Here is a 23,405-nt window from a genome sequence, read left to right as displayed (position 1 = left end):
ATGCTCACTGGCTCAGGGCTGTACAATTAAAACTTGTGCACATATAAATACTGGAGCTTAAGTACATTTTTACAATCAGAAGTTTGATAACAAGTACTTCTTCTAAAATCTATAGCCTGACATAGGCAGAAAAGTAAACAAATGTAGGAAGAAAAGGTCAATATTTTAACAGGTTATAATAAGAAAAATAGTGACTTTACAAAGTAACAGTGAGTTGGGAAAATTTTGATAGTCTTGTTTTAGATTCAACGAATTAAATCAGACTGTAAAGCAAGTTTTATGGCACCTATAATGATTTAATATCATTCAGTGCAAATATAAGTGGTACAATAAAAAATAAATATACTGAAGATTTTATTCAAGTATTTTAACCAAGTGTGGCTGATAAAGTACAAAAATAAAAAACAATAACAGACTTTAAATGTAATTTTCAGATTCTATAATCCTCTAAATATAAGATAAGATAAGATAAGATAAGATAGAACTTTATTAATCCCTCGGGTGGGTTCCTCTGGGAAATTCGACTTCCAAAAAAAAGCACAGCAACGACCGAAGTTACAGTTACAGAATTGTTATATATATATATATATATACACACACACACACACACACACACACACACACACACACACACACACACACACACACACACACACACACACACACACACACATATATAAATACAGAGACAAATATAAATAAAATATACAAAGGGGATAAATAGAATAAATAGGAATAAAAAATAAAAATACAAGTGAATTGCACATTTCAAGTATTGAGTCTATTGCACTGTTGACTATTTACAAAAAGTATTGCACAAGGTATTGTACAGTGAGGTGCAGAGGCACTACAGCTTAGTTGTTCCCCCCTCCTTTGTCCTCCTGTTTCCCCTCCCTCTCCCCTCCAGAGAGGAGTTAAACAGTCTGATGGCGTGTGGGACAAAGGAGTTTTTAAGTCTGTTAGTTCTTGTCTTGGGGAGAAGCAACCTGTCACTGAACAGACTCTTCTGGTTGTTAATGGCCGTGTGCAGAGGATGCCCAGCATTGTTCATAATGTCCAGCAGTTTCTTTAATGTCCTTTTCTCTGCCACTGTCACCAGAGTGTCCAGCTTCATGCCGACCACAGAGCTAGCCCTCCTGATCAGTTTCTCCAGCCTGGATGAGTCCTTCTTTGCTGTGCTGCTCCCCCAGCACACCACAGCATAGAAAAGTACTCCAGCAACCACTGACTGGTAAAACATCCTCAGGAGCTTCCTGCAGATGTTAAAAGACCTCAGCCTCCTGAGGAAGTACAGTCGGCTTTGGGCTTTTTTATACAGGTGCTCTGTGTTGCATGACCAGTCCAGTTTATTGTCCACCCACAGCCCGAGGTACTTGTACTTGTTGACCACCTCCACCTCCTCCCCCTCTATCTGAACCGGCAGTGGACCTTCTCTGGACCTCCCGAAGTCCACAACCAGTTCCTTAGTCTTTGAGGTGTTGAGTTGCAGGTGGTTTGTGTGACTCCATGCGACAAAGTTCCTCACCAGACTTCTGTACTCCTCTTCCTGATCAGCCCAGATACACCCCATGATGGCCGTGTCATCTGCAAACTTCTGAATGTGGCATAATTCAGAGTTGTAGCAGAAGTCAGAGGTGTACAGGGTGAAGAGAAGAGGGGACAGCACAGTTCCCTGTGGTGCTCCTGTGCTGCTGACCACTGTGTCAGACGTGATGTCCTTCAGCCTGACGTACTGTGGTCTGTCGGTGAGGTAGTCGGAGATCCAAGCCACCAGGCAGGGGTCCACCTCCATCCTGTTCAGTTTTTCCTGAAGCATACAGGGCCGGATGGTATTAAAGGCACTGGAAAAGTCAAGAAACAGGATCCTGACCGTGCCTTTTCCCCCATCCAGGTGTGAGTGGGCTCTGTGTAGGAGGTACAGGATGGCATCCTCCACTCCGACACCCGCCTTGTATGCAAACTGTAGTGGGTCCTGGGCATGTTGTACCTGTGGTCGGAGGAGGTTGAGGAAGAGCCGCTCTAGAGTCTTCATAAGATGTGACGTCAGTGCCACCGGTCGGAAGTCATTCAGCTCATTGGGCCGGTTCTTTTTGGGGACCGGGACGATGCAGGATGTCTTCCATAGGGCGGGCACTCTCCCCAGTCGCATATGAAGTTTGTAAAAAAAAATTAAATAATTAAAATCTTTTTTTTAACTCTTGTTTTGTAATTTGACTGAACAGGCATTTTAAGTAAAATCAAACAGACGTGAGAAGCATCATTTCTTGTGTCTCCTGTGATTCTTCTCAATCGTCGTTTGTCTGCAGTGGGAGGACATCCGTGTTCTGGGCACTGCTTTCCTGCCAGGCCACCGATCCATGAACCCGTGCCCGGTCTACGATGAGTTCACGGGCACTCTCTTTCTGTTCTTCATCGCTGTTCTGGGTCACACCTCAGAGTCCTATCAGCTGGTGACAGGGAAGAACGTGACCAGACTGTGCTACGTCTCCAGCACTGATGATGGCGACACCTGGAGTCCCGTCACCGACCTCACCAAGAAGGTCATAGGAGACACTATTAAAGGTGAGGCTCATTCGAAAAAGCATTGTGGTATTATTTATCTCCAGTTAAATTGGAAACAGCCTCTTTGTCTTCAACAAAAAGATCTAAGTAAGAGTCACAAGATGACAAAATCCACAGTCCCAATTCTGCTTCCTTCCTGGCAGAATGGGCCACCTTCGCTCTCGGCCCGGGCCACGGCATCCAGCTGAAGTCGGGCCGTTTGCTCATTCCTGCCTACGCCTACCACATCGAGTGCAAAGAGTGCTTCGGCCACCTCTGCCAGACCACTCCCCACTCATTCTGCTTTCACAGTGACACCCACGGGAGAACCTGGCGCTTTGGAGAGGCGGTCCCAGGACCAGAGACCGTGGAGTGTCAGATGGTGTCTGTGGACGAAGAGGATGGGACTAACGTGTTATACTGTAATGCTCGAAGCCCTCTCGGGTACAGAGTGCAGGCCCTCAGTCTGGATGATGGAGCCGTGTTTCAGGAGGGGCAGCTGGTGCAGCGGTTGGTGGAGCCTCGAAATGGTTGTCATGGGAGTATTATTGGATTTCCTGCCCCGTTAAATCTGTGTCAGAGTCTTAGCAACGATTTACAGCGACCTGTACGGCTCTCCAGACACTGGACATCCTGCACCACAGAGTCCAGTCTCTCCAAGTCGAGTACCAGCTCTGTAGCCTTTTCAGTGTCAGCAAACAGCTCCAGCACCACCAGCTCCATCCCACCTCCTCATGAAGCCCCTCCGGATTTCCTGACTCCTACGTGGGTAGTATATTCCCACCCAACATGGACGACTGCACGCAAAAACCTGGGCTTGTTCCTCAGCCTTTTCCCCCGTGATCCAGACAGCTGGCGTGGCCCCTGGGTGATCTATGATGGGCCGAGCGCATACTCTGACCTGGCCTACCTGGAGCTGTCGCCCTCACCTGGAGCCCCACCTGCTGTGGCCTTCGCCTGCCTGTTTGAGTGTGGTACCAAAACAGCTTACGACGAAATCTGCTTCAGCATCTTCACCCTCTACGAGCTCATCGATAATCTGCCCCGGGACGTCTGGCTGGAAACAAACAACGAAGGACACAGAAAACAGCAGGGGGGGAGCTGTAGACATGATGCTCAAAGTGCAGCAGTTTCCCAACAGGTGACTCCTGTGAAGAAGAGGAGGAAGAAGAGCAAGCTGGCTGAGATGTGCTCTGTGTCTTAATGTAGATTTTAAACTTGTGATACAAGTCATTTATTAACTGTTTCCTATATTATGCTTCACTTATTTGGACCTGTGCAGACTGAAATGTTCTCAGATTTCATAAAATTCAGATTTTGACACAAATATAGAGCTAACACTTCACTGAAGCACCTCAGGTCTGCAAAAGGAAGATAAAACTCTAAAGACATCGCTCAGTTTTCCCCATCCCTCCACCACTGTGGTCACAGCTGGCATGAGGTTTCTGGGTTTTGTCCCAACGTGGTGCTTTATGTGCATTATGATCAAACATCTCCATCTGTTCAAAGCACATTGTTCTTGTTCTTATTCAGATGCAGCTTTGCAAACCTAAGCTGTGCTGCCTTCTTTTTAGAAGCAAGAGACTTCTGGAAACCCTTCCAACCAAGCTGTATTGTACTTGTTCAGTCTTTTTCTAATTATGCTATTATGAACTTTAACATACCAACTGAGGCCTGTTGAGTCTGAGCAGTAGCTCAGCGTCTCAGGTCATAACTGTCACTTGGATAAAAAGTAAACATTCAAGTTCACAGAGGAAAAGAATTCAGGACTGAGCTGAAGTGTTGGACAGACACTGAGAAGGTGGAGCACTCGCTGAGCTTCTGTCCACCATATTTTCCATCACATCGTGCACACAAGTGACAAAATAGATTTTTCTGATGTGTCACGTTTTAATTTGAAGGCGTGCAATAAAAATCTTTCACTTCCTAAAGTATTGTGTTGTTTTTGTTGCAATCTTCCCAGAACCAGACATTTTCCTTTGCTGTCCGGTGGAAGTGGGTTGTTTGTTTTTCCAGTCAATGGAAAATTAATATGCAACCATTATCGTTCATTTGCCGTCAGTAAACTGAATATTTAAGAATGGCAGCTGTTGAAAAGCAGTATTTAATTTTCCATTTCATTGATTAATCCGTGAACAAACACAATGAGTCAAATGGGAGCCAGAGCTTTTAGATAGCAAACCCAGGAGCTAGAACATGCTATCAGGGTTGTTCCTGTGAATTAGTGTCAGATTATTCTTTGCAACAGTCCATTTTGTCCCACAGGTCTGTGTCCAATCTGTTCTTTTTCCTCTCCCAGTCAGTTAACGGGATAAAAGTCGACAGAAACAATCTTACAGTGACGTCTGTGGGGACGTCCCAAATGTGTTTCCTGAACTATGGCTTTCAAGGTCAACAAAAGCATTTGTTTTATTAAAAAAAAATTATTGTTCACAAAATGTGAAGTGCAGACCACCTAGTTTTAGACATTTTTTCAGTTTTTCCTTTGGCAAGCTGATATTGGGCAGAAACATGTTTAATCTGGCAAAGTAAAAGTCTTCCTCCCCCAAATTTAAGTGACAAACAGCAGCCCAGCGCCAAGCTTTCTGATTAATCACACCTGCAGCTTGAGAGCACAGCAGATAAAGTGGAGCAGTTTGTTTGGATACAGATTGCTGCAGGAAGACAGCAGGATCTGGACAGTCTCTTCTCTCTGCTTCCTCCTCCTCTTTACATAACTCCACTCTCACAGGACAGTCATTTCCCCGCCTGCGCTCTTCCACTGAAGTCGTTACTGTTTTCTCCCAGCGTCCGTTTGAAATGATGAGGCTCGTCGTCGTTCTGGCTGTGTTAATGGGAGTAAGTGGGATTCCCGACGTGACAATCAGCCCTCCGACTGCCTCAGCGGACACGTCAGCTCATCCCAACAGCATACCTGAGACGGCGGATGAATCTGAGCAGGTGAGGAGCAACCCGGTGGACGACTGTTGTGCTGTGGTTTGTGTTGCTTAGTAGCTGGATTTGAAGGGAGGGATGAAATGTTTCCAAGATGTTATTGTGCAATGACTGACACACACTCATGCAAGTACACTTGAAGGTAATACGTCTTTGTTGCAATCATTATAACATAAAGACCTTTCTGTACATAGTACAAAAGCCATTATAAGCTCAAGTCAAAACTCTGAGCTTAAACGCTGCCTGCAGACTTAACTGTTGCTAAAATGCAGGTAATAAATAGTCTTTCCACGTGAGGCAGACATTAGGAGGGGGGATTAAACAACTAAAGGAAAGTAAAATCTTGTTTTTGTGTAGAGCCGTGGTGGAAGATGAGGAGAAAATGATGAGTTCAGCTCTTCCACTTGTTCTTCTTCGCTGGCAGCTGTCCTGTAGCCTCCAAGTATTTGTGGATGAGTTCTTCTTGTGCGGCGGGCAGGCAGGGCTGATATCTGCTGTACTCCATGGTGTACTCTCCTTTCCCCTGAATAAACAATGACACAACATGTTAGCAATTCAGCTGTCTTCTTCTACAAACCATGTCTGATTCCAAGAATTTCCTCTATTTTTGTCCGTGCACATCTCCAATCCATCTAATCTTTCTCGCTAAAAATTCTTTGAACCATATCTAGTTGCCAAAATCCAGGACCTGATCAACACACTTGACGCACTCATCCAAGAAGCCTCCAGTTTTTACTGTGAACTCCAGCTGTAGGCTATCAAAGTAGCACAAATGGGCTACATAGCAGGCGGAGGCTTCAGCAGACTGCATACTGTCATACATGCGTGTTCAAGCCTCTGCTTAGAGCACCAGCTCTGATCTGATTGTTCTTGATGGAAATGTGACTGGACAGACGTCCTGAGATGAGCTCCAGTCATTGTTATGGCAGTACCCCCACCCTGCAGCTAGTTCAGCAGAAAGATGTCCCCCACCCCTCCACGCTGCCAGAGTAGTGCAGGCCCTCCTGGATGAGGAGCATATCCAGATGCTTCCTTGACCAGCATTATGTTGTAACAAGTTTCCTGTCGAGGATGACTGGGACATGCAGGATCAGCATGCTTATCAGAGCCAAACGCAACCGCTGCAAATGTCCAAAAATGGAGGGCAGTTCTTTGACAACAGATTGAATACTTATACAGTCTTTGCACAGACGAGTGACCACTTTCACCACATCCACAGGAGGCTTTACCTCATATTAAACACCTACCATATGGTCTATGATATCATTTGAAAAACAAACTTTAATTGAACTCATTCCTCAACATTACCTGACCGTCAGGTTTTGTATGTTTTTGAACTTACCTCAGTACAAGAGCGCAGCTCTGTGGCGTAACCAAACATGTCATTTAGTGGGATCTGTTGGAACAAACAGGATGACATTCGAGTTAAAGCAGGACAAGAAAGCGGGTGAAACTGGAGATAAGCACTGTATCGTTTATATTTACTGGACTTACATCAGCATAAAGAGTGAAGTATCCTTCACCCCCATCCTGTCCTGTGATGACGCCGTGGCGGCGGTTTACTCCAGCAATGACGGCTCCTTGAAACTCCTGGGGTGCAACGACTTCCACGGACATGATTGGCTCCAGGATCACTGCGTTGGCCTTTTCCATAGCTGTGGAGAAAACGGTGAACCCAGCGGCAACATAAACCAGATATTTTTCAGCTGAATCGGACACAAATGGAAAAAACAAACAGAAGGGCGTCCTCACCTTGTTTTAGAGCGCCCTCTCCTGCGCGGATAAAGGAGATCTCATTGGAGTCGACCATGTGGTGCGCTCCGTCTTCCAGGAGGAATCGGACTCCTGAGATCTTGTGCCCGCTCAGAGGGCCCTTCTCACAGGCGTCCTTGAAGCCCTGCAGCACGATGGGGGAAGGAGGGAGAAAATCGAGACTTTAAATTTGGAATCGCTTCCACTTGTGTTTAAAACTTATTCTGTGAGACCACGTGAAAGTGTTTGCATGCCTTTTCAACAGCTGGCACAAACTGCTTTGGGACGTTGGTTCCAACAGTTTGATCTTCAAACTCCAGTTTGGTGTAATGGTCTGACTCGAGAGGCTCGAGGACCCCGATGACTTTACCGTACTGCCCGGAGCCGCCACTCTGCTTCTTATGGGTGAAGTCAAATCTACGAGAGAGTGGGGGGAACACTTGTTAACATAGAGCGACACAACAGGAAGTAGATGATCCAAATGTATGCACCAATCAAATCAAAGAACCACCATAACCAAGAATACTCTTAAGAAACTAAAGTAGGTTTAAGTACTGGAATGTACAGTTTTATTTTGGGTTTATAACAAAGTATTTGCATATCCTAGGCTGTTTTAATGAGGAAAGATGAGATGTAACTTTAACTATTCAGTACTTCTGATGATTGATGAAATTGCATTTATAAATATGTCTGTTGGGGATCTCTAATTTACTCCAAATATAAGATTGTACCAATACCAAGTATACTTAAGCTCCAGCTCTATCCACTAAAATGTGAACATTTCCTTCATATTTTAACTGAAGCTGAAACTCTCCATTACTATATAACCAAATTTGACCTACTTTACTAAGTTGCAAACATTTGCAGAGGTCTGTTTGCTGTAAAGCGCTGCTTTTTTTTTTTTTTTTAAAGTCAGGAGGAAGTGTTAAAAAGGGCTCTGTCTCTTTAAAAAGGGGCAGTCCTCAGTGAACTCTACTGTCAGAGGAAGTGGGAAGTTATCTTTCCATTTGCGCGAGGAGCAGCTGACTCGGAACACCGACTGTGAGGGGAAAAAACATTCCAGTTGGCAGAGATTCACTCCCCACTTTAATTCAGTTTGGGACACTTCACAGCTGCGTATCACTTCACCCTGTAAGAAAACACATGGTTTCTTTCCTGTATTGCTCAGTGGCTGTTGTGTGCAAAGCTGTGTTTGTCTACATAGCTGCTCACACCTAAAGATCAAAGTCCTCCAGGAACTGGAAGCCCTGCACAATAACCATCTTCTGTTCTCATTCACTCCTTTTCCCTCTCCCTCCACTTTCCACCCACAGATAAAGGCACGGACAGAGGAGGGAGCCGAGGAGGATGTGATGGCAACTGGCGAGCTGAACCCAAATCACTACCCTGCCAGGAGGGCAGCTCAGGTGGTCCAACACTACCTCAACACCCGGTACGGTTCACCATTCAGGCTGATCGGAGTGCAGACGGTCCACAGTGGGAACGCAGAGGTCAGCTGACCTTCAACACTGAAATATGTGAATATGCCACTGTAAATAAAAAACAACAACAACAACTTGAATTTCCAATTTTTCTTTCAGGATGTGGCAGACTCCGGAAGAAAGTATCAGCTGGAGCTCTCGGTGAATGATATCATAACCAATGTAGGACTTTCTTTTTTCTCTTTTTCTTTTAACCACAATGTGAGGAAAAAAGACATAATGGTGGAGGAGGGAGGGGGGGTGCAGCTGCAGCTTCTTAAGAACCACAAAGAGTAATGATCCACCTCTCAAATAGGGTGGAGGTAATCTGAATAAATGTCTTCACCCACTCCCAAACACAGCGTTATCTGTGTTTGCTGCTGCCTATTGAAAGATCCTACAAATAAATCTTAGGTATGGTAAACAATCTCACAGCGTCTGGCTTAGTGTGAGCAGGTCTGACAAGAATGACTAAACAGCCTATAAAAGGAGGCTTATGTTAGCTTGTATGATGGTGTGGTGCAACCTCGACTCATCTGGGCTACATCCACTCCCATTTCTTGCTCACTAAGAATGCCTTTACTATTCGTTTTTTGCTAACTTTGTTTTGTTTAACTCCTTCAGACTACACAGACTTGCTCTGCAGAGCTTTTCTTTCCAAAAGGAAAAGGGCAACAGCCACCTGAAGTCAAAGCCTCGCTTGAGGAGCTCCTTAAAATTGACATTAAAGCTCAAGAAGAGGCTCTATACCAAAAATACAAGACCAACCAAACCCTGATGTCTGCACAGTACTTACCAGGTAAGTCCAATAAAACAGGCTTAACTGTCCAAGCTACTGCAGTTCCACCCAATCAACACTGAAAGTCAGATTTTGCACAACAGTTGCGTTCAGACATTTCAACACTGTCGGTGCTGCGGTGTTCCTCTAAACATTGACAACACAAGTGCTGTCATCATGAACGCAGGACGCTTGAGAGATGAGACGTAACTGAGAACTCTAAACTTCCCTCAGACAGCCACGGTCACATCGAGCCCGACATGAAGCCTTTTTGGCATCTGGGCATTCTGGCCTCCAGCTTCATCATGCTGAATGAATCCACTGAAAACACTCTGTACAACGTGGCTCAGGTGGCCAACATCACTCAGCTGGTAGGTGCTTTACAAAAATTTAAATATGAGCTTATTATAAGAAATTGATCACGCCCCCCCCCCCTTAAGCCCCATGTCTGCACGATTTACTGAATACATACAGATTGTCAATAAAAGTCCTTCATGTGGTAAAACAAGACAGGTTATGTCGGCCATATAAACAAATGTATTAAGCCTTTAAAAAAAATTTTTTTGTTTTGTTTCCTACAGACAACTGAGGAGGACCACCTGGAGTTTGACTGTCACACACTGCTGCATGAAGTGGTGTCCCAGGTAGACACTTGGCTAAAAAATGCCTTTAAAAAGCCTGAAATGCTAAAATAAAACTTTTTATAATCCTAATAGATTTGGTACTTGTGGTGTGTTGGAGTAAATTAAACATGCACTTTACTGCACTCATGCTAAACTTTGCTATTCAATCTGAGCCACATTTTTGCATCCAGGGATCTCGCTGATCTGACATTTTTCTGTGCCGATACAGGAAATCATTCACTGGAAGATGCTGTTTACCTGGTCTCCTGCAGAGGGGGTTAAAGTGGTGCAGATGAAGCGGCTGCCTCACCGCCATGAAAGGGAAAAATCTCCAAAGACTAACTAATCTGTGGGTGTTCATCACACAGCCAAGACCACTTATTTGTCCTCACATCTTGTGGGGTCAAATATTGGCGCATAAATGGGTTTTTTTTGTTGTTGTTTTTTCATGATGATGCTACAAGCACTAGGCACAGATCTACTGCTGAAACCTAGAATTTACACTCTTAAATGCTTTAACTCATAAGTATATGATATACTGAAATTGTTTTAAATGTCTGTGTTTGGTCTATTTTAGCTTAAATAAACTGTTTACAATGACAAAGTATTTTGTGCGTGCTTGTATGTGCGTGCGCGTAAGGACAAAGACTATCAGGACGTACGGTACGGGACTGGTGATAGTCTCTCTGAAAGCTACTTTGGGTTTTCCCATCACACAGGGGCAGTTGTATTCCCTCTCCATCCTCTGAGAGAAAAAGAGCAAAAATAAACTTGGATTAGATCATAAAGGTTACTCAGAACAGAGATCTGTTAATTTGCAGAATTAAAGCCTTCATGGAAATACTACTGAAGTACTTTACTCCAAACTCCAAAATTAGCCTGAGATAAAGCAACGCTGGTAAGGCCAAAGACACTCACTAAATTATTTGATTCCCTCACTGAATTTGTTAGTTTGCTCACAAAGAAATTAACAGCCTAATTTTTCTAGTAGTTTCTAAAGTAGAGAGACGGAACAAATCTGTTACATAAACATTAGAAATTGATTTGAATGTCCTTGAGCGAAACAAGTATTCGATCCCCTTCATCCAAACTGGGCACACAGATTACAATCAGTCAATCAATTACAGACTCCTGATATCAACTTGTGTGTTTAAAGCACACCTGTCCACACAATCAGTTTCTTTCCAATGCACAACAGGGAGAAGAGTGTGGACCTGCACGAGGCTGGAATGGACTACAAGACCAATCCAAGCCCGTTTGTTTCTTTTTAAGTGAGTAAACTTACAGATTCAGCAGGGAGATGAAATAATTATCCCCACGTTATATAATGGATTTGATGAGATGTCCCATGAAACGTGCAACCTGTCTGAGTACCTGTGAGTAGATTTCCAGATGCAGCTCGCCCATGCCTGAGATGATGGTTTCTTTGCTCTCAGTGTCATAATGCACTCTAAACGTCGGGTCTTCTCTGGTGAAACGGTTGATTCCTTTAGAGAATTTATCCAGGTCGTTCTGTTCAGTCGCACAAGAGGAATTAATAATAAGAGGGAGTGACAAAGAGGTGGATTTAAGACTAGAGTTATAATAAAAGGCACGTCTTTCAGGTTAAACGAGTATTTTTACCTTGTTGGCTGGCTTCATCGCCATGGAAATGACAGGTTCAGGGATGTGAATGGACTCCTGTGGGTGTTAAAAATTGACATCAAATGAAGATGCTTCTCATGAGGCACAAAAACACTTTAAAAAGAAGCAGGTTTCTTTGTCTTTCGGGTGTCCTTTGCTTCTTACCATGGACAGGTCAGCAGTTGTCTTGGATGTGAAAGTGTCTCCGCTGGCACAGTCGATTCCAAACAGGGCACAGATATCTCCCGCATAAACCTCATCCACATCCTTTCAAAGCAGAGAGAGAGAGCACAAAAAGCAGGATGATTGTTTTTTAAAAATGATGATAGGAATGACTAAAAAACAGTTTCACATCTTGTTTTGATAGAAGATGGGTGCAAACATGTTGTTTTGGTGTCACAGGGGATGTGGTTGATATCTACACACTTGATTAAAGCCAAAAAGAGGAACCCAATCTTTCTGACCAGTCATGCTGCTCTGCTGTTTAATGTGCAAACCACAGATGGAAAACTGTGACCTCTCACAGCCTGCTGACGCAACGCCGGTTTGCTCTCACCTCCATCTGATCAGCATGAAGACGCACGAGCCTCTGAACTCTGACTTTCTTGCTTGTGCGTGTGTTGTAAATATATTCTCCCTTCTTCAGACAGCCTTGGTACACTCGTATGTACGTCAGCTGACCAAACCTCCCGGCCTGAAAGACAGGAAATAGCAGAACATGGCAAACTGAAGTATTTCTATTGCACAAATGTGCAGAAATAGAGAGATCACGAGGACATGAGACAGAACAGATGCTCTCTGTCAAACTGAATCACCTCCAGTTTGAAAGCCAGACCAACGTAGGGGTTTGCAGAGTCTCTCGTTGGGTCCATTTGAATCTTTTTGGTTTCAGTGGAATCTCTAACAGAGTGGAAAAACCCGCCAATGTTAGTGGAAAAAAAAAACAAACAACTTTTAATCTGATTTTGATTTAAATCTACAGTTTCAGGACACTTTGCATGCAAACTGACGTTCCTCTTCATACTCACTCTTCATTGAGGATGGCGTAGTTTTTGACTTCACTGGGGTTGGGCAGGTAATCCAGGACGGCGTCCAGTAGAGGCTGGACACCTTTGTTCTTCAGCGCTGTGCCCACCAACACTGGGGTGAAGAGACGCTGCACCGTAGCCCGGCGGATTGCTGCCTGGAAGGCAGTGAGGTGAAAACTGATTGAGACAAATGCCTTTATCTCTTCGCTGATGTGAAATGTTAATCTCAAAATTTGGATGTGAAAATTCTGAATGATTTTCAGGATTTCTATACAAACTTTGGGGTAACTGGTGATGCCAAATTTGGTATTTCCAGACTGATCAAAACTGACTCTCAGATATGTTTGCTTCTTTGGATCGCCACCACTTGTATCAAGTCTGAAATACAATCACCGGTCACTTTATTAGGTACACCTTGACAGTACTGGGTTGGACCTACTTTTTGCCTTAATTCTTTACGACACAGGAAACATTCCTGAGGTATTTTCATCCATGTTGACATGAGAGGATCGCAACGTTGCTGCAGATTTATCAGCTGCACATCCATGATGTGAATTTCATGTTCCACCACATCGCAAAGGTGCTCTACTAGGTTGAGATCCGGCGAACTGTGGTGTTCATTTGAGTACAATGAACTAATTGTCACGTTCAAGAAACCAGTTTGAGATGATTTGAGCTTTGTGACATGATGTGTTATCCTGCTGGAAGATTGGTGCACAGTGGTCATAAAGAGAACCTGCACGGTCAGCAACAATACTCAGGTTGGCTGCTGCATTTAATCATTCCTCAGATAGTACTAAGAGGCCAAAGTATCCCCCACACCATTACATCAGCACCAAACTGAACTGCTGATAAGAAGCAGGATGGATCAATACTTTCATGTCGTTTATGTCAAATTCGGACCATCTGAATGTCACAGCAGAAACAGTCCTCAGACCACAGCACCTTTTTTCATGTAAGTTGTACCGTCAGTTGCAGTCTTCTGCTGCTGTAACCCATCTGCTACAAGGTTCAATGTGACGTACATTCATTATCTTCATTTCTTGGTTATAACAAGTGGTTATTTAAGTTATTGTTGCCCTACTGATCTTTTACCTATGGGATCAACAAGGCATTTACACACAGACGATTGCTGCTCACTGGATGTTTTCTCCTTTTCTGACTATTCTCTGTAAACTCTAGAGATGGTTGTGCAGGAAAAACCCAGGAGATCAGCAGCTTCTGAAACCAAGCTGGTATCAACACCCATACCACATCCAGAGTCACTTAAATCACCTTTGTTCCCCAGTCCGATGCTCAGCTTGAACTTCAGCAGGTCATCCTGACCCTGTCTACATGCCTAATGCACTGAGTTGCTGCCATGTGATTGGCTGATTAGATATTCAGATTAACGAACAGTTGAACAGACGTACCTAATGAAATGACCAATAACTAGTGACTATACCTCAGATACCAGCGGGTTTAATTGAGGATTTTTTTTGTTTGTTTGTTTTTGTTGGAGTTTAGTTGACACTGTTAGATTTCACACAAACTGGTCTCTCAAACCTTCAGATCATCTTTGGTTGGAATTTTTTCCTCCAGGAACATCTCTCCCAAGATTTCATCAGCATTGGCGACACACTCCACCAGTTCCTGCCTGCGGTCTGCGGCCTCAGCTCGAAAATCTGCCGGGATCTCATCATAGCGCATAGTTTGCCTGCAGGAAGCACGACGCAGCTTTAAATATTTTATACAGATCAGACTCGTAAGGAAACTTGGTCTTATCCACAATTTCTATGGGACTGATGCAGATCGCAACAGTTTAATTGTACAATAGCTGACCTTAAGTCTAATTCATGGCAGAGGGAAAATAAAAACCACCCATTTACACATAAATTCATCTTACCCAAACTGTCCTTCGAAATACATGCTCCGCTCCTCTATGAGGTCAATGATGCCACGCATGTTCCCCTCCAGCCCGATGGGGATGTTCACAAACGCTGCGTTGTGGTTCAGTTTGGATCTTAAAAAAAGTAGAAAATTTCTTTAAAACTAGGAAAAAATCCAAAGAAAGAAACACACAGCTGCTTACTGCAAGAACCTAAAGAGCTCCTGTATATTCTCACATTTTACTGCTCTTTGATTTCATGCAAACTAATAAAATAATAAAAGTCCAGGAAAAGAAACGTTGAATACACCAAATGTGCAAACAAACAGGGGAAAAATATTGATTACTACACTGCAATCTAGTGTGCAATGTGGAATATGGGTTAAATATATTTGTTTTATTGCATTTACAAGCTGTATTATTGATTAAGAAGTTAGTCTTTGTGTTTGCTGCATTAATGAAACACTTAACACAGTCAGTGTCAGACATGAAAAAGCTGAGATACAAGGACTGGTCTACATTTTCTCAAGGGATTCTTCTGGCTAAAGATCCAAAGACTGAAACATGGAGTTAAAAATAAAAGTCCAACTACAGTGTCACTTTCAAGTTACCTCTAAGGATTTAGGGAGTTTATGATTTTGTTTTTTAAACTGCAACCTATAATAAATACATCCTTTAAAGGCACCCAGGTCCATCCAAGAAGGTCACTGTGGCCCCTCAGCTGATATCTTAAAAGTATAAGTACAATTAAGTCACATGGTTTGGTAATGGAAATGTTAAATACACACATTGCTGATAAGTTAATACAATTATCACCTAATCTGTATTATTATCCAGTTAAAAACTGCTTAAAGCACCAATCGTGGTGCCTGAAGAGGACATTCATGTTGGAGAACATGGGCCTATGCAAGTGAGACCTTAGGAAGTCAGCTACTCCTTAAATAACTTGTCTTTAAAGCATGCTCTCACCATGAGCATACTGTGCGTTTATGCTTGTTATGCACACCAGGTCAAGATGTGGTTTCAGATAAGTTGTTTATGCTTCAATTTTGCGTAGGTTGTAAAGGTGGCAGAACTAATCTCTCCTCAGTTTTTCTACCGACGTCTCAAAGCCTTTCAAAGCTGTTTGCTCATCCAGTCCATACACGTTATTCTTCAGTCCTCAGCCCTGTGGTGTAACGGCAAACATGCCGATGCGTCTGACTGTTCTCTCTGTGTGACGTGCAGAGATGGGCAGTAACGCGTTACTTGTAACGCGTTACTGTAATCCGATTACTTTTTTCAAGTAACTAGTAAAGTAAGGGATTACTATTGCAAAAACGGTAATTAGATTACCGTTACTTTCCCGTAGGAACGCTGCGTTACTGCGTTACTAAAACCGTGATTTTTTTGCGAGAATGTCTCATGACAGTGACATAAGCGAGTGCGACGTTTGTGACAACAGCTGTGTGCAGATCAACAATGGATAATATATCGAGTGCGGGAGAGAGTATGAGCGTGCAGCGTTTAAAGCGTGGAAGTACTGACCTTACTTTGAGTTTGATTCCATAAAAAGTGACAAAAACATTAGTGTCCATTAGCATTGTGCGTGGGAAGAAAACATCTTTTTACAGCGAAAAAAACCCCTAAACTTCCAAGCAAGCTCCGAGTGCGCTATGACGTAATGGAAAATTCACAGAGAAACTGCCGTATCCTTCCACTGACCGCTGCGGCACACCTGCACCAGGGTAAACCTCCGCCTACCCAACTCCTGCTGTACAGGTGAAAATAGAGCAACAGGACCGCTAGTCTTTGATTTTATTTATTTTCTGCTGTGTTTTACTTGCATCTATTTGAAAGAGTGAGTGTAAACACAAAAAAAAAAAAAATTTTATGTGCTGGAATGTGCAGAAAATAGGTTTAAATATTAAACAAATTTCTTCCAGTCAGAGAATGTTGCATATAATTAAATTTTTGCTTGATGCATAAAGTTAAAAGATTAAAATTAATAACACTATAAAAGTTTTAAAAAGAGACTTTTCCATTTGATTACATTTTGTATGATGGATTATGCAGAAAAAGTAGAATTGGGCTGAAAGATCTATCGCTTTATCACCTATTCAGGTTGTAAATCGTGTTTTTAAAAAGTAACTAAGTAATTAATTACTTTTGAAAATAAGTAATCAGTAAAGTAACGGGATTACTTTTTGGGGGAAGTAATCAGTAATTAGTTACTGATTACTTTTTTCAAGTAACTTGACCAACACTGGTGACGTGTGTGTACAAACCGTACCTCATCTGCTGCAGGGCTCGTCCGGGGTTGGCGCCCATTCGATCCAGCTTGTTGATGAAGGTGAGGAAGGGGACGCTGTAGCGTTTCATTTGTCTGTTTACCGTCATGGTTTGACACTGGACGCCTCCCACCGCGCACAGAACCAGCACGGCTCCATCCAGCACGCGCAGCGCACGCTCCACCTCGATGGTGAAGTCCACGTGACCTGTGAGGCACATCGAGTTCAGACGCACTCAAAATGAAAGTGCTGAAAATGTGCCTTCACACCCCTTCACATTTCTACCGCTGTTAAAGAGTTGACAGAAAAAAAATGATCAAAGCAGGGACGTTGCAACTGCATGACTGGTTCTGATTAAATGATAGAAATGCTAACATACAACATAGATGACTCGGGGCCACTGACACTCTCTGTTGAGAAAAAAAATGTCTGGCTTTTACGTGAGACTATAACATTCAAAGTTCTTTCAACTTTTATCCTCTGTTAAATTTTTGGTGGAGGAAAGTTACAATTACATCAGCTCTGAATCACTTTTCCACTTCCAAACAGACAATGTGAGCAGCTTTAGATCCTCAGGTGCACAAAAATGTTTAAAATACATTACAAATAAACAATCACGCCTCACTCTACAACACCACTAAGGTGCGAAGACTACAGCACACTTTAATTTTAATTCACGTGGCTTCTGTGGCAAACCACACAACAAAATAAAGCCTAATATTACCTGAATACTAGAAAGGCTTTAAAGAAGAGCCTGAGCAAGGCTGGATTTTGATGCTGTTGCAGTTTTATAAAGAGCTAAAACAAACAAAAATATCAACCGATTTTGATATCGGATGTGTGTTTTTGTTTTGTGTTTTTGAACCGCGTGACTCAAATAAACTGATCAGGACAGAAGGAAAACCAACCAATGACATCAGTGCTGTGAAAATGTATTATCCCCTGCCTCGTTACATCATTAACTGTCTAACGACATTCTTTTCAATTTCATTACCCACAAACAAGTCTAATTTCTACTGTAGAATCAACAAATCACTGACACAGAACCTGTCTGACAAAGTGAAGTGATGCTAAATGATCTCAAAAAGCAACACATCATGTCACATCATGTCAAAAGCTGAGAAACAAAGTCATTGACATTTATCAGTCTGGAAATGGTTATAAAGCCATTTACAGTGGGGCAAAAAAGTATTTAGTCAGCCACCAATTGTGCAAGTTCCCCCACTTAAAATGATGACAGAGGTCAGTAATTTGCACCAGAGGTACACTTCAACTGTGAGAGACAGAATGTGAAAAAAAAATCCATGAATCCACATGGTAGGATTTGTAAAGAATTTATTTGTAAATTAGGGTGGAAAATAAGTATTTGGTCACCTCAAACAAGGAAAATCTCTGGCTCTCACAGACCTGTAACGTCTTCTGTAAGAAGCTTTTCTGTCCCCCACTCGTTACCTGTATGAATGGCACCTGTTTGAACTCATCATCTGTATAAAAGACACCTGTCCACAGCCTCAAACAGTCAGACTCCAAACTCGTCTGAAGTTTGCCAGAGAGCACATGGATGATACAGCAGAGGATTGGGAGAATGTCATGTGGTCAGATGAAACCAAAGTAGAACTTTTTGGTATAAACTCAACTCGTCGTGTTTGGAGGAAGAAGAATACTGAGTTGCATCCCAAGAACACCATACCTACTGTGAAGCATGGGGGTGGAAACATCATGCTATGGGGCTGTTTTTCTGCCAAGGGGACAGGACGACTGATCCGTGTTAAGGACAGAATGAATGGGGCCATGTATCGTGAGATTTTGAGCCAAAACCTCCTTCCATCAGTGAGAACTTTGAAGATGAAACGAGGCTGGGTCTTCCAACATGACAATGATCCAAAACACACCGCCCGGGCAACAAAGGAGTGGCTCCGTAAGAAGCATTTGAAAGTCCTGGAGTGGCCTAGCCAGTCTCCAGACCTCAACCCCATAGAAAATCTGTGGCGGGAGTTGAAAGTCCGTGTTGCTCGGCGACAGCCCCAAAACATCACTGCTCTCGAGAAGATCTGCATGGAGGAATGGGCCAAAATACCAGCTACTGTGTGTGCAAACCTGGTAAAGACCTATAGTAAACGTTTGACCTCTGTTATTGCCAACAAAGGTTATGTTACAAAGTATTGAGTTGTATTTTTGTTATTGACCAAATACTTATTTTCCACCCTGATTTACGGATAAATTCTTTACAAATCCTACCATGTGGATTCATGGATTTTTTTTTTTTAAATTTATTTATTTTTTTTCACATTCTGTCTCTCACAGTTGAAGTGTACCTCTGGTGCAAATTACTGACCTCTGTCATCATTTTAAGTAGGGGAACTTGCACAATCGGTGGCTGACTAAATACTTTTTTGCCCCACTGTATATTGGATTCCTGTGAACTACAATGACAGGCATCATCCACAAATGGAGAAAACAGTGGTGAACTCCAAGAGTGCCCTGACAACGCATCCAGGAGGTCACAAAAAAACCCAGAAAAATGTCTGCATGCCTCACTTGCCTCAGTTAAGGTCAAAGTTCATGACTCAACAATAAGAAAGCAGTTGGGGAAAAAAAAAAAAGGCACAAAGGCTCTTCTCACATTTGCCAAAAAACATAGGGAAATGAGGCTGCTTCAGGAGCGACTTGAACAACTTGCAGAAAATCTTGAAGGAGAATGTCTGACCATGAGTTGTGCCCTGAAGCTCAAGAGCACTTGGGTTCTTCAGCAGAACACACCAGCAATTCCCCCTCTGACTGGCTCAAAAAATAAATAAATAAAATGAAGGTTTTGGATGGGCCTAGTCAAACCCATCTGTCACTCCTACAACACATCACCACTGCCTTGCTGTCCTCATGCATGTCCTGCACCACCCTCACATACTTCCCCGTCACTCCTGACTTCCTCGGTATCTCTTGGCACCCTATCAAATGCTTGTCTAGATCCAAAAAAGACACAGTGCAACTCCTTCTGACCTCCTCTATACCTCTCTATCAACCCTCTAAAATCAAATATCATATCTGTAGAGCTCTTTTTAAAAATTAAGGCGCTCACTGATCATCCCCTCTGTTCTTAACCTAGTGTCAACAACTCCCTCCCCTAGCTTTACGGTCTGGCTCATCAACTTTATTCTTTGTAGTTACTACAACTCTGCACATCACCCTTTTTTGTGAAAATCAATGCTAATACACTTCTCTTTTCTTCAGGCATCCTCTCACTCTCCAAGACTGTGTTAAACAATCTGGTCAAAACGGTCCATTGTCTTCTCTCCTAGACATCTCAATACCTACACAGGTAAGTATCTTCATAGCTGACCTCACTTCCTCTGCACTAGTAGCAGAGCAAGAGGTAAAAACTGCTTTGGAGTGAGTGCGGATCAGTCTGTCGATTCATTTTTGACCATTTACTGACAGTTAATGAACAGGTAATACTAAATTACCCTACCTGTGCAGCTCACCTCAGCAAACGTTACTTTGTAGTTACACAAAGCACCACAGTAATGAGTTACATTTTTACTAGGTGTATGTCTAATTACCTGGCGTGTCAATTATGTTGATGTTGTAATCTTTCCACACGGTGTATGTAGCAGCTGACTGGATGGTGATGCCTCGTTGTCTCTCCAACTCCATGGAGTCCATAGTGGCTCCAACGCCATCTTTCCCCTTCACCTAAACAACACAGGTGAGGGAAAGCATTCGTGAGCCTCACCTAAACGGAAAAAGGAGCTTGATAAAGACAATGAAACGGACTCACCTCATGGATCTCTGCTATCCTGCCGGTGTAGTAGAGCACGCGCTCGGTCAGGGTGGTTTTCCCAGAGTCGATGTGAGCGGAGATCCCGATGTTGCGGATCCTCTCGCTTGGAAAGACACCGGAGGAGCAGCTCCGGCAGCTGTTGATGAGCACCTGAGGATATGAAACCATCACAGTTCACTCGATCTACCGACTGTGAAACAAACTGGACTGAGGTCAAGTCAGCAGACCCGGGTTAGATAATATTACCTTTTTAAGTGTGACGGTTCCTCGCGCCGAAAGATGCGTTTTAGCTAAAAACATGCCCGCTTTTAACACCCTCATCTCGGCAACAGCTCAGTGGAGTACAGCTTGGTCGTAGTATTGCCCTGTTTAGATGACCCCGGTGCTGCTGACACCCCGGTGAAAGTCACGCCGGGACCCTAGCTGCTTGTGAAACGACTGCTTCCGGGTTTACGGAAGCCCAGAAGTACCAAAATCACAAACGTTTAAGTTTTCTCTTAAAACGCATTATTTATTTATTTGTCCCCTTTCTTTCTTTTAATGTTATTTAAATGTTAACGTGTTTTGAAAAGCCAAACGTGTTTAGCCACGAATCTTAATTTATCTGTTTGATAAATTATTTTTTAGGAAATAAAAAATATATCTCCAACTTGCACATGAAAAATATCTGAACCTTTGTGTTGACTGTCATGTCTATTTTATTTATCACCTATAGCACATTTAAACAACAGAAGTTGAACCAAAGTGCTTTATAAGCAAGCACATTTACATTCCAGGTCTTAAAGTAACCCAGTTTCAAATTACATGACAAGTTGAAAGGTGTGTTTCGTTGTGTTAACTGATTATTGTGGAAATTAAATTCACAGTCGTTAAAATCAGAATTCGTGATGATTCATCTCATAAATCATTACACACTGCTCTTCCCTTCATAAGCCACCTTTATAAGTTAAAAGTATCGGCATCAGCATTGGTATCGGCAATGATGGCCTTGTATTTATTTGGTATCATCAATACCAATTTTTTCAGTATCGCACACTGCTAGTTCACCACTAAAAAGAAAAAAAAGAGGTAATATCTCAAGATTTCAATTTACATCTGAAAACTCCAAATTTTAGTCATTAAATCGAAATTTCAGCATATTAAGTTGTCATTTTTACTTACAGATAGATAAAAAGAAATCACGGGCATTAACAAATTTCCATCCCATACTTCTAAATGTAAGAAATCCAAAATTATTTCTGGATGGTCAACTTTGGTATTTCTTGAATATCAAACACAAAAAAATGCAAATATAATTTTTTTAAGCTACCTTGCTGTTACGATGTTTACGCTTTTGATTTATCAGACTAAAATTTTTTTTAACCTTTCTCAATTGTAAAGGTTACTAACGGTTTTTCTTTAGCGCCTAAAAAGCCAAAATTCGTGGTGCACTTGAAGGTAACTCCATTAAATGACCTGTAGGCCACCGTCGGATCATTTTGAGTAGGTTTGTGACGTTTTCTTAGACATAATAAAGATTGTTTTGGGTGACAACATTTTGTTTGGTCGCCTTTTTCTTGGGTCTTTTCTTATTTACCGTACTTGTGGTTTTTAACTGAGCTAAATCGTGTTTCTTTTTTGTTTTTTTGTGGCCGTTACGTCTTGTCGTTTGGAAGCTCGTTAGCTTGTGCCACTTCAGGTGTCTCTGGAAGTTACTAAGCCTGAAAGTTAACGACACTTGCCTCCGTTTTACCAGCGCTTCCTCTTTTACTTTAACCACATGCTGATACTTCACTTCGTGCAGCAGCGATTCGCACACACTAGCTGAACAGCTCATGATCACAGACACATCATCATTTTCACGCCCTGCCAGAAGTTTTTAAAAACCTCTGCATCCCTGTCAGCTATTTTTAACTGTATACCATCGGAGGAGCACTTCAGGATCAGTCAGGTAAGGTTAGCTCAAGTTTTTGTGTGTGTGTGTGTGTGTTATTTTTTTTATCCGTTTGGTTGTTTTGCTTGGCTGAAAACGCGCAGATAAGACTTGTCTCTTCTTATTGTTTGATCACAGGAAACTGGTACGCGTTTTAATCTAGGGCCAAGTTAAAATCAGGATTTTAAAAAGCTCTAGTGCTGCCCAAGCTCAAATTGAAAGTGTGTGTTAAACCGCCCTTTAAACAAATGACTTACTGATAAGTCTCTTCATTTAGATTGGCTGTGTTTTCCATTTTAGCCACAAAGTGTACGCTGCTGATTGAACAAACAGATGAGTGGTTTTGATGGCAGTGCTTTACTGCCATTTATCACCCTGAGATCTATTTTAAGGGAGTGTTGTTGTTGTTTTAAATTTATTTTATTTTGTTGGGGGTTTTTTTAAGACTTGTTTTGAAATGATCAACTTCCCATAAACTATGTGTCACTGTATGAGCCCCTGCGGATGGCACAACATTCACAGTTATACAGGCCAGCGTGAGTCATTATATAGGATTAGTTATTATTTAGATTATGAATATAGTGAACTGTGTGGTTCTGTATGAGCTGTATTTTCCTTTGTTATCCTTGCTGTCTCATTTCCTGTAAGCACTCCTTTTGAGCTGTCACAGCAAATAACAATCACTTTACCTCACCGTGTTTCATTTATAATGTCGGAAAGGCTTTAAACGGCTTTCTGATAGAGGAAAAGTCATAATTTGACCCTTTTTAAACACTACTGTCTTTTGTATTTACATGAGAAATGTTGCAAAACAGCAATTCCTATGAACAGATAGAGGA

General features: G+C 42.4%; 3 protein-coding genes across 5 annotated transcripts in view; 2 read left to right on the top strand and 1 right to left on the bottom strand.

Moving 5' to 3' along the window:
* The window catches only part of neu4 (sialidase 4), a 5,655-nt gene extending 1,183 nt beyond the window's left edge, over nucleotides 1-4,472 (top strand). Inside the window, exons 1-3 of one of the 2 annotated variants that reach the window (XM_080288563.1) lie at nucleotides 1,963-2,154; nucleotides 2,307-2,562; nucleotides 2,706-4,472. In XM_080288563.1, the coding sequence (XP_080144689.1) occupies nucleotides 2,113-2,154; nucleotides 2,307-2,562; nucleotides 2,706-3,745 (1,338 nt within the window). In that variant the 5' untranslated portion in view covers nucleotides 1,963-2,112 and the 3' untranslated portion in view covers nucleotides 3,746-4,472. Of the gene's footprint in view, nucleotides 1-1,962; nucleotides 2,155-2,306; nucleotides 2,563-2,705 lie in introns of those variants that run through there. The other variant, XM_026191521.2, reaches the window with a different exon arrangement.
* Nucleotides 4,473-4,626: 154 nt separating this feature from the next.
* gfm1 (G elongation factor, mitochondrial 1) lies at nucleotides 4,627-21,111 on the bottom strand. Its single transcript, XM_026191519.2, has 18 exons — nucleotides 20,901-21,111; nucleotides 20,652-20,804; nucleotides 20,434-20,566; nucleotides 16,879-17,083; nucleotides 14,625-14,741; nucleotides 14,285-14,435; nucleotides 12,740-12,894; nucleotides 12,527-12,611; nucleotides 12,268-12,405; nucleotides 11,877-11,978; nucleotides 11,712-11,768; nucleotides 11,463-11,600; nucleotides 10,751-10,833; nucleotides 7,482-7,644; nucleotides 7,228-7,372; nucleotides 6,970-7,130; nucleotides 6,818-6,871; nucleotides 4,627-5,998 (listed from the first exon to the last, which is right to left on the bottom strand). The coding sequence occupies exons 1-18, from the start codon at nucleotides 20,973-20,975 to the stop codon at nucleotides 5,867-5,869; spliced, it is 2,247 nt and encodes a 748-aa protein (XP_026047304.2). The 5' UTR covers nucleotides 20,976-21,111; the 3' UTR covers nucleotides 4,627-5,866.
* Nucleotides 5,341-10,692, top strand: lxn (latexin). 2 transcript variants are annotated; one of them, XM_026191524.2, is made up of 7 exons: nucleotides 5,341-5,481; nucleotides 8,541-8,717; nucleotides 8,808-8,870; nucleotides 9,312-9,486; nucleotides 9,700-9,836; nucleotides 10,047-10,109; nucleotides 10,318-10,692. In XM_026191524.2, the coding sequence occupies exons 1-7, from the start codon at nucleotides 5,341-5,343 to the stop codon at nucleotides 10,432-10,434; spliced, it is 873 nt and encodes a 290-aa protein (XP_026047309.2). In that variant the 3' UTR covers nucleotides 10,435-10,692. The 2 variants fall into 2 exon arrangements, with proteins under 2 accessions (XP_026047309.2, XP_026047310.2); XM_026191525.2 differs by lacking the exon at nucleotides 5,341-5,481 and adding an exon at nucleotides 8,192-8,358.
* Nucleotides 21,112-23,405: the final 2,294 nt, after the last annotated feature.

The sequence above is a fragment of the Astatotilapia calliptera genome, chromosome 14, assembly GCF_964374335.1.
Source record: "Astatotilapia calliptera chromosome 14, fAstCal68.1, whole genome shotgun sequence".
NCBI lineage: Eukaryota > Metazoa > Chordata > Actinopteri > Cichliformes > Cichlidae > Astatotilapia > Astatotilapia calliptera.
This window is presented reverse-complemented; position numbering and strand designations above follow the sequence as displayed.

What these genes read in the sequence shown, in the direction of transcription:
- lxn (XM_026191524.2), top strand. Translation starts at nt 5,341, where the DNA reads ATGATGAGGCTCGTCGTCGTTCTGGCTGTGTTAATGGGAGTAAGTGGG. An exon ending in CGGCGGATGAATCTGAGCAG is followed by an intron (nt 5,482 to 8,540) that starts GTGAGGAGCAAC and finishes TTCCACCCACAG; the next exon opens with ATAAAGGCACGGACAGAGGA. An exon ending in TGAATGATATCATAACCAAT is followed by an intron (nt 8,871 to 9,311) that starts GTAGGACTTTCT and finishes TAACTCCTTCAG; the next exon opens with ACTACACAGACTTGCTCTGC.
- gfm1 (XM_026191519.2), bottom strand. Translation starts at nt 20,975, where the DNA reads ATGAGGGTGTTAAAAGCGGGCATGTTTTTAGCTAAAACGCATCTTTCG. An exon ending in GAACCGTCACACTTAAAAAG is followed by an intron (nt 20,805 to 20,900) that starts GTAATATTATCT and finishes TCATATCCTCAG; the next exon opens with GTGCTCATCAACAGCTGCCG. An exon ending in ACTTCACTCTTTATGCTGAT is followed by an intron (nt 6,872 to 6,969) that starts GTAAGTCCAGTA and finishes TTGTTCCAACAG; the next exon opens with ATCCCACTAAATGACATGTT.